This window comes from Electrona antarctica, assembly GCF_951216825.1.
Source record: "Electrona antarctica genome assembly, chromosome: 14".
Taxonomy (NCBI): Eukaryota; Metazoa; Chordata; class Actinopteri; order Myctophiformes; family Myctophidae; genus Electrona; species Electrona antarctica.
In genome coordinates, this window is record NC_136795.1 from 44,993,405 (window position 1) to 45,003,648 (window position 10,244).

Consider the following 10,244-nt stretch of genomic DNA (forward strand, 5'->3'; position numbering starts at 1 on the left):
GCCGAAATGATTTTTATTATATTATAGTTATTATGGGGCAACACAGCCATAGTGTTCGGGGCAAGCCACGCAGGATGTTTCTCCACAACATAAACATAGCTGGATTTTGTGTTAAATGCCATATATGTATAGTTATGTTATCATACAGAATATTTGGTTAAATTAACTTAAATTAAGTGTGTTGGTTTTCAGACCATAATATCTTTCCTTATATGATATGAAGAGTAAAGGCTATCATACAGAGAACATTTGTGACTCAGTTTAGGTCTCATGCAGGCACATTGCTTTCTTATGGCAAGTTGCCCCTACCAATATGACGGAGATGTTGACATACAATGGTTGTCCCACCTTCCCAGACCCCATCAGGAAGTCACACAGACACGCATGGTACTCTCTCACGATAGGAAGTTTATTGACAAGTGATACAGGTTTGTGGTTTGGATAGAAAAGTGCACAGAGGAGAACAACCAAATTAGCGGATTGGAGAAGACAGGAGAGATGTAGAGTATAAAAAAAACAGTCCATTTGAGATGGCGGGTGTTGTTTGGTTCAGTTTTAATTTACTCGTAGATGAAGGCGTGTGCGGGGAGCTGGTAGGTGACCATCTCCTCGGGCTTGAACCACAGACCGACCTCGTTCTTGGCGTTCTCCGCGGTATCACTGCCGTGGATGATGTTCCTGAGAGGAGACGAGGACAGTTGTTAGAAGAAATACTGAAACATGTAACTGATTTGAACTGTACAGTCATGTAGACTTGTCTACCAACTAGTCATGTGAATGGTAGGGGTCATATTGGCGAGCCCTATCTAGAAATCATCATCTATAATGGTTGGTCTTCTCGGGTGCTCACCTGCCAATGTTGATGCAGAGGTCTCCACGGATGCTGCCGGGCTGAGACTTAGATGGGTCGGTCTCTCCGAGCATCAACCTGCCCATCTTCACAATGTTCTGTCCCTCCCACACCTAGAGAGAGAGAGAGAGAGAGAGAGAGATAATTTGTACTTGTTTGTAATTGTTAGTCAAAGATTGCATACTTCAATAGATCAACGAGTGAATGCTTAAGAAGAAAGAGGTGTGGTAGAGATAGATATAGTCAATGAGTGAGTGATTGAGAGGATGTGAGCGTGCATGTGTTCATTACCATGGCCATGACAGGTCCAGAGGACATGTACGTGCAGAGTCCAGCGTAGAAAGGCATGGCGGCCAGGTCAAGGTAGTGCTTCTTCATGTGATCCACAGTGGGCTGAACACACACACACACACACACACATAATTAATCGTTTGATCCTTTTTAATCTATTATATTTACATGACAGTGTAATAGAGAGGGCTACTGGGCTAGTTGAGCAGGCCTACGTATTAGAGTGGTGGACCTACATGGATGAATTTAGCAGCAACCAGCTTGAAGCCTTTGGCCTCAAAGCGCCTGATGATCTCACCGCACAGGCCCCTGAGGACACCATCGGGCTTAACTGCAATGAATGTCTGCTCCATTTCTGCAGGTGCTGGGTGGAAAGAAAGAAAGAAAGAAAGAAAGAAAGAAAGAAAGAAAGAGCTGTAAATTAAAACTGGAATGCAAACAAACAATTGTGTGTATAGAGGTGTAAGTGTAGTGTTCTATTTGACATTCTCCTAACCTAACCTTGTGTGTCTGAGGGAGAGACTGTGGGTGACCCATGCTACAATAAACAAGAGTATTTTGTCACCTCACTCATGCCAACATTCAGGTTATAGTTTTAGAGAATGAATGGCCTTGTGGATGGTGTATCCTGTGTCCTCATTGTGTGTGGCTGGCAGTCTGCAGGACCGCAGCTGTTAGCGCGCTCACACACACACAGACGGCTGTGCGGAGAACAAAATGTTACTATTTTTATCCGCCTCCCTTTTTCCTATGCCACTGGCCCCATGTGGAAATCAGAGGGAATGGCTATGCCAAGGCTAAATGTTTTCCACACTCTCCTTGAGTGTCCGTCCGCCCCCCCCCCCCCCCCCCCCCTACGGATTGGCTGACCTGCATTCTGCTTCGCTGGCACGTTTGAGAATTAGCCCGGCGATAGAACTTGATATGGGCAATTAATTCGGACAATGTGGTTTGAGCCCTGGGCTGCTTGCCCAGCGCGAGATAGCCGCTCATTTCAAAGTGATACTCCTGTGAGACAATATCTTACCAAACACTCACAAGCCATTAGCGCCGTGCAGGCTTACTGCTGTGTTGGCATTCCGTCGCTTAGAAATTGAGACCCCCCCCCCTCCCTATTTTGATCTGGATCACATTTTTCCCGAACCACAGATGATCCGGACGGGTCACCCTGTATTTGGCGCCTTTTCAAAGCAGACACCTGCTCTCAGTTTGGCTAATTCTTTCCACATCAATATAGTCCACCTAGATGTATTTACGAGTCTTGCCAACCCACTGAGCAATAGCCGGCTATTAGAAGTGCGTCTAAAAATGGGATAAAAAACGTCTAAAAATGAAAGTTTTTTAGACGTCTATTCTTAGATTAGACGTTGATTAGCGGTTGTTTAAACGTCTATATATAGACCGTCTATAGATGTCATCATTTTTAGACGATTTTTATCCCATTTTTAGACGGCCCTTTAGACGAATATTAGACGTCTATTAGACCAAAAAATGCTCATTGGGAAGGAGCGAGCAGGTTAGTGTTCAGTGAAAATGGCAAGCTTTTTTTTACGCCAAATTACGTCCACAGATTGAGAGATTGGATAATGGAAGCTAGTGTCGGCCAGTCATTAAGAAACATTAGCAGGGTGCCAGGGGCCACATGCTGCTCAGTGGCCCCTAATTTCACATAATTAAAAATGTAAACGCTAATGAAAAAAGAAAAAGAACAAATGAAGCTATAAGCATGCAGCAGGCTGTGAAACAGGATATTTACAGTTGGCATTAGCTGCTGACATGTTTTAGTTTTTGCTTCAGCACATGGTGTGTAGAGTCAGCTGTCACTATACTACACATGGTGTGTAGAGTCAGCTGTCACTATACTACACATGGTGTGTAGAGTCAGCTGTCACTAGTGCTACACATGTGGGCACTAGAATGACTACACTATGTTCATAAAAAAAAATCATAAAATTCATTCCTCTTTAATGGAAAAATAATTGCAAATGATTGCATCAAATCAATTATTTTGAATAATGACAATGATATTTTCTGGAGGGAAGTCAATAAGATTGCAAATGAATCACATTGAGCCCCTGAGTGCAAGATCATTGACCCTTACAGAGTCTCAGAGATAACTGTTAAAAAATAAAAAGTCTCGAAAGCATGTATCAGTTGCTGCATGACCATGCTGTATAGCTGGCACCTGTGTGCAGCCATCAAGTTAAGTTGTCATGAAAAAGCACATGCATGTGCTTCTTCATGTGTGTGTGTGTGTGTGTGTGTGTGTGTGTGTGTGTGTGTGTGTGTGTGTGTGTGTGTGTGTGTGTGTGTGTGTGTGTGTGCGTGCTATACCATTTCACACAAGAGAAATTTAAAAAACACGTCTCTGTTTGCAAATATAAAACAAACTGCATTTATTCTGCAGTGTTCTGGTCGAGTTCTGCAACAAAGGCTATTATTAAAAATATAAAAAATGATAGCTTTAGCACTCCAACGTGTATAGTAGTGCCAGTGCAAGGTGTGTCATGCCAGCCTCAGAGCTACTGTACCTTTTCAACGGGAGTTGAACTTGTAAGGATTTCGGGAGAGAACTGCTCACGGCAAAGGATACGATCACCGGGGACGAACAACTCCAAGGGCCCTCTATTTAAACACTCCATGACACAGGGAGGGGAGGGGGCTCTGGGAGGAGCCAATGTCAAGAGTGAGAAGGAATTTAGACTTGATCTTTTTTTTGCGTGGTCATCGCAGGACACAGTAGAATAGCTCATAAGGCACAATGCAACATTATACAACAGCTGAATACAGTCACAGATCTCTTTCAGTCCTTACATGTCATTAGATATGTGTGATTAAACATTGTGTGATTCTGACACTACTGTTGTGCTGTGTGTCTATGTCCATGTGTTCTTCAGACTGGCAGCCCCACATCCTCCCCCGGATCCTATCCAGATTGAAGTCAGTGTTGTTTTTGGCAGCAAACTTTGATTTTAGTTTTAGTCATATGGGGCCCTATTAAGCAAGTGGAATCTAATTACATATAATTTTACAGTTTTTAAGACGTGGGGGCGGGTGCAATGTCATATTACAATTATGGGCCAGGTGAGAAGCGCTTTCGACACCCCGTGGTGTGAGCAAAACGGCCTTGAATTAGTCATGGGAGTGTTTCAGGGAGTTTTGAGGCTTACCCAATGAACATGTCCGTACTATTCTCTTTACGACACCAGCTGATGTCCTCATGGAATGCGCCCTTTTCGGCAAGTGGTATTACATTTCTGCAGACTGGCACCATAGACATGACATGACTTTGTCACATTTGGGTTAATTATTCCTATTGCACTGCATGCTGTCACCTTTATGCCTCAAAAGAACAGATCCACAAGCTGTCACAGCCATGATGTGCATAGCTTGTAGGCCTATGTCTCTATTTTGTTAAGTAACTTGCAGTGTTCATTGGAAAGTCATTACAGCGGCGCAGCCATATGCTAAGGGAGAGAGATATACGCACATCATCACTTCATTTGTTTCTGTTCTAAGCATGAAAAACAGCTGTAAAAATCTTTATTCTAGTTCATTTGATTCATAAATGAATAACTAAGCCTTTGAAATGGCACCTACCTATACCTTTCAGATCGGAATGGAACTGCGAGTAGATACGCAGCATTGGCTGGCAAATTGGCAATCCATGCGTAATGTTCCCAGAATCGTCTAACCCCCGAACATACAAGTTCGTTTGATATTGTTTAATTCGATAAAAATAGAACCATATACCATACAGCGAATGAAAGCAAGATTCCTAAGGAATGTGGGGATTTTTACATTTTAAAAAACGGCTGAGAAATGAGAGAACCATGAGTGTTTATAATATCAAATATTATAAGAATAATATGAAAGACAAACGGGCTGTGAAGAGCTCAGCTCACCATCCCGACAAGGAGGAAATATAGCCTATAGTGCATGCACGTATATGCACTGACTGTTGCACACACGCTCTTTATTTGTTTCTATTGAAAAACACCAGTAAAATATCGTTTATTTTATTTTATTTCATTCGAGTCACGACGAAGGAATGAGTTGAAATGCCATACGTGCGCCATGCGTATTGCTGCGGCCCCAATGTTATGGTCTTCGCTCGTAGCATTTTATTGAAGAAGAATTGAGTGGGGTGTGATACAGCGTATGAAAGCAAACCTCCCAGTGATTATGGAGATGTTTTAATTTTTAAAAAAGGTTTAGAAATGAGCGATATATGACCCTTTATAATCTCAACGAGAAAGCCAGAAAACTCGCTGTTGCCATGTCTCATAGAAACAAGTAAATAGGTCTATAAACATACTCCCAAAAGAATTGCATATAACAGGGGTCTACAACCTATTTTAAATGAAGTGCCATGTTTTTATTTTCTAGATAGTGAGTCTGCCATATCAAGATTCCTTTTAATGACACCACATTCAAATTTCCAGCATATTTTGATTGTCCACAAATATAAAGTTCTTCCTTCTTTTTACATATTTTCTTGCACATTGTTATAATGATCATTATAAATATATATCCCCCTGCAGTCAGAGTTCATTGTTTTAATGAATGAATGTGATGCATTGTGAGCTGGTAGATCTGCTATTTTCAAAAGTAATCTTTGAAAAAAGTGACAATAAGAATATTTTTGAAAAATGTTATTGAAACATTTAAAAACACACATCTGTCATGGGGGTCACTGGCTTAGTTGGGCAAATGCATTCATCTGGGGGTCCTTGACATGGGAATGTCGCTGTGTGAGGATCACTGGTTTAAACAACATTAGGAGAAAAGCCCAAATAAGCACTTTAGAAACAAGAAAAGCAACCACAACTACCAATATTTACAAGCAACTTTGCAGAAAAAGAAGCCGCTTATAATAAACAGACATGGCAACACTCCAGCAGCACTCCAGAGCCGCTCAAGTGTAAAATGAAACAGTGCTTTTTGCTTTTAAGACGTGGTCAGACCCAGGCGGAATCGGTATGCGCTGAGTGTTTTTAGGTCAAGGGGCTTAATAGCAAATTAGCGCAAAGCGAAAATAATTAACATATGGACACTCCCCCAATGCTAAATTATGCAGGAACGTGGTATTCCATATGAGTGAGCGCTCACCACGGCTTCCATAATATGAAAAGGCGCAGAGCGAGGGCGAAATCTGTATTACCGCATGGGTTTTTCGTCTTGCTTAATAGGGCCCATGGTCTCTTGAAAAGTTTTAATTTAGTTTTAGTCACATTTTAGTCACCCGGAATGTTTTAGTGTTAGTCTAGTTTTAGTCGACTCAATCTACAGTTGATTTAGTCGACTAAAATGTATTTTGGTGGGCCTTGATGACTAATGACTTAAATATTCGATCTACAAGCTCACAAAGCGCTGCGCTGCGACGCGTTGTGAGCTTGTAGATCGGCTATTTTCAGCATGCAACCAAGTGTAAAATGACTTATACTGGATCTCTTGTCCACTAGTCCCTTCCTAACATTTTAGTCTAGTTTTTATTTGTTGACGAAATTGTCAGTATTAGTCTTAGTTTTAGTCATCATACCTTAGTTTTCATGTAGTTTCCATTTCGTTTTCGTCAGTGGAAAAAGGTAGTCGACGAACATTTTTCTCCTTCAAAACTGATTGAAGTCGGATTGGTTCTAATGTAGTCTGAACGAGGCGAAAGCCCAAACCGCACCAATGATTGGTTCTAATGTAGTCTGAACGAGGCGAAGGCCCAAACCGCACCAATGATTGGTTCTAATGTAGTCTGAACGAGGCGAAGGCCCAAACCGCACCAATGATTGGTTCTAATGTAGTCTGAACGAGGCGAAGGCCCAAACCGCACCAATGATTCACCATGCAACTCCTTGCAAGTTGCAACCAAACGGTTGCGAGTTGATGCATGTAGTTGCATAAAACCATTATACCCAATGGCAGTTGCAAGGAGTTGCATTGGTGTATGTCCTTTAATCTGATTTGTTGCAAGGAGTTGCATTGGTGCAGTTTGGGCCTAAGGAATGTGATTCAAATCTGATTTGCAAAAAAAAATTGTTCTTCCCTGTTCAGATTGTGTAAAACCATTGTAACACACATTTGGGCTGCCAGTCAGTGTACGGTATAAGTAAGCTGCTCTGCCTTATTTCAAATACAGTATGCAAATATGATCGTGTGTGTGTGCGTGTGCGTGTGCGTGTGCGTGTGTGTGTGTGTGCGCGCACGTGTGTGTGTGTTTCTGCAGCTGTGCTTGTGCTTGTCCATCTGCCCGCTGTGTGTGAGTGTGTGTGTGTGATTGATTATGCATCTGTCCTTCTTGTGTGTGTGTGTGCGTGTGCGTGTGCGTGTGTATGTGTATGTGTGTGTGCGTGTATGTGTGTGCACTCGCCCGTGCGTGCATGCGTGTGCGCGTGCATGTGTGTGTATTGTGTTATCAGGGATCAGAATGTGCACTCTCTGCTACACACAGTCACACTGCTTCTATTATCTATTGGATGGAGGTGACACCAACTGTCAGGATGGCGAGAGAGAGAGAGAGAGAGAGAGAGACGGCTTTGTATGAGGAGGAGTCTTCCTAACACATTTCGGTTATCTACTGTAGGGTGTGTGTGCGCGTGTGCGTGTGCGCGTGCGTGTGCATGCGTGGGTACGTGCGTAAGTGCGTGCGTAAGTGAGTGCTATATGTCTGCTGCTCAGATAGTGACATAAAGTAGACCTATGTATGTGTTAGGAATGAAGAGAGAGAGAGAGAGACGCGTGCGTGCGTGCGTGCGTGCGTGCGTGCGTGCGTGCGTGCGTCTCTCTGACATCTATGTCAGCACTGACATAGATTAATCTTCTACTAGAACATATCATACCAGGTCAGGGTAAGACTGTGTGCGTGTGCGTTTGCGTTTGCGTTTGCGTTTGCGTTTGCGTTTGCGTTTGCGTTTGTGTGTGCGTGTGCGTGTGTGTGTGGAAGCATTGTGTGTGACAGTGTGTGTGTGTGTGTGTGTGTGTGCGTGTGCGTGCGTGTGTCTCTATCTGTACTATAGGCTTGCGTTTTGGCTGCCTACCCCATGTGTTGGCATCGGTCTCAGCCATGTCAGCGCTGGCATAGACGGATGGGTTTATAATTAGAATATCTGTCTCTCTCTCTCTGGCACTGTGGCACATGAACCCGTCCACCCACATGGGCACACGTACACTACACCCACACCCACAGCTATACGGTTACCAAGTACTGTACCTGAAATTCAAATAAGGGGCCGGGGCGTCCCTTAATTTCCACAAAAAACAAGGGATAAGATAAATTCTCACTGTGCAGTATATCATTAATGTTTGCATATTATATTAACCACTTGAACCTGCAGCATCCATGTTCTTCATGGAGGGGAACATTAGGCAAATATAGCAGATCTACAAGCTTGTAGATTGGCTATTTTCTTTGGCAAAGAGACTTTGTGCAGAGACTGCAGACAGAAGTACAGAGACAACCCAGGTCCAGTTTATTAGTCTAGAGGGTTGAAGTTGTAACAACCTGTATTGTAGACAGTAGTCCTACAATTAAGCTGTATACGTTCTAATGATTCCCCCAAAACAAGGAACACAATGTGCCCCTTATCAGTGCAATCAGGGACTCGCAATTCAGTTTCCAAATAAGGAAAACACACACATACGCATGCATGTACACACGCGTAAGCTGAATGCAAGAGGAGAGAGAACCACTCTCTCTTTCTTCACCTCACTTGTCACTCCTGAATGATTCAGTCCCAGCTCTCTCCATCACACAGAATCAATCATCTGTTATGATGCTGTATTGATCAGCATGGAGGGCCAGTCAGTCAAACAGTCAGTCAGTCAGTCAGTCAGTCAGTCAGTCAGTCAGTCAGTCAGTCAGTCAGTCAAACAGTCAGTCAGTCAGTAAGTCAGTCAAACAGTCAGTCAGTCAGTCAAACAGTCAGTCAGTCAGTCAGTCAAACAGTCAGTCAGTCAGTCAGTCAGTCAGTCAGTCAGTCAGTCAGTCAAACAGTCAGTCAGTCAGTCAGTCAGTCAGTCAGTCAGTCAGTCAAACAGTCAGTCAGTCAGTCAGTCAGTCAAACAGTCAGTCAGTCAGTCAGTCAAACAGTCAGTCAAACAGTCAGTCAGTCAAACAGTCAGTCAGTCAGTCAGTCAGTCAGTCAGTCAAACAGTCAGTCAGTCAGTCAGTCAGTCAGTCAAACAGTCATTCAGTCAGTCAGTCAGTCAGTCAGTCAGTCAGTCAAACAGTCAGTCAGTCAGTCAGTCAGTCAGTCAGTCAGTCAAACAGTCAGTCAAACAGTCAGTCAGTCAGTCAGTCAGTCAGTCAGTCAAACAGTCAGTCAGTCAAACAGTCAGTCAGTCAGTCAGTCAAACAGTCAGTCAGTCAGTCAGCCAGTCACATATTACTGTATCAGCTCCCCCAGCCTCCGTGCCTTGCTCAAGGACTGCTGAATATCAGTGGTGGAAAGTAATTAAGTACTTTTACTTAAGTACAATTTTAAGGTATTTGTACTTTACTTGAGTATTTCCAATTTCCAGTACTTTTACTTCTACTCCACTACATCTCAGAGCCAAAATTTGTACTATTACTTCACTACAATCATTTGAAAACTTTAGTTACTAGTTACTTTGGCGATTTTAATTTTGATTAGAAAACATACATTAACCACTTCAACCCTATACATTTCGGCCATTTGAAAATAGCAGATCTACAAGCTCACAATGCGTCGCAATGCGACGCATTGTGAGCTTGTAGATCTGCTATTTTCCAATAGACTTTGTACACATTTTGAACTCCTGAAATAGGACATTCTGCAATATGAATACTTTCACTTTTAGTACTTTAAGTACATTTTGATGCCGATACTTTTGTACTTTTACTCAAGTACATTTTCAATTCCGTACTTCTACTTGTAACGAAGTAGTTCTAAATTGCAGTATTGGTCAATCAGTGACAAGTTTGTGACATTAAACAACGTACACAGTAACGTCATTGTTAATGTATTGGCAGCAGAACAAGTCAAAGGTTGCTTATAATAAGCAGACATGGCAACACGGCCTGAAGGAAGCAAAGCACACACACAAGGAGCCCCAGTACGTTGGCGGGGGAAACGTGGATAGAGCCAGG

At 42.8% G+C, this 10,244-nt stretch overlaps 1 protein-coding gene across 1 annotated transcript; it reads right to left on the bottom strand.

Annotated features, from left to right (window-relative positions):
* Positions 1-388: 388 nt before the first annotated feature.
* On the bottom strand, positions 389-3,765 carry LOC306937550 (nucleoside diphosphate kinase B-like). Its single transcript, XM_079521388.1, has 5 exons — positions 3,673-3,765; positions 1,378-1,505; positions 1,142-1,243; positions 851-963; positions 389-678 (listed from the first exon to the last, which is right to left on the bottom strand). The coding sequence occupies exons 2-5, from the start codon at positions 1,492-1,494 to the stop codon at positions 561-563; spliced, it is 450 nt and encodes a 149-aa protein (XP_079377514.1). The 5' UTR covers positions 1,495-1,505; positions 3,673-3,765; the 3' UTR covers positions 389-560.
* Positions 3,766-10,244: the final 6,479 nt, after the last annotated feature.

Excerpts from the sequence above, each read along its gene's own strand:
- LOC306937550 (XM_079521388.1), bottom strand. The coding sequence starts at position 1,494 with ATGGAGCAGACATTCATTGCAGTTAAGCCCGATGGTGTCCTCAGGGGC. Across the intron at positions 964-1,141 it reads CTGGACCTGTCATGGCCATG|GTGTGGGAGGGACAGAACAT; the intron begins GTAATGAACACA and ends CTCTCTCTCTAG. Across the intron at positions 679-850 it reads CTCTGCATCAACATTGGCAG|GAACATCATCCACGGCAGTG; the intron begins GTGAGCACCCGA and ends GTCTCCTCTCAG.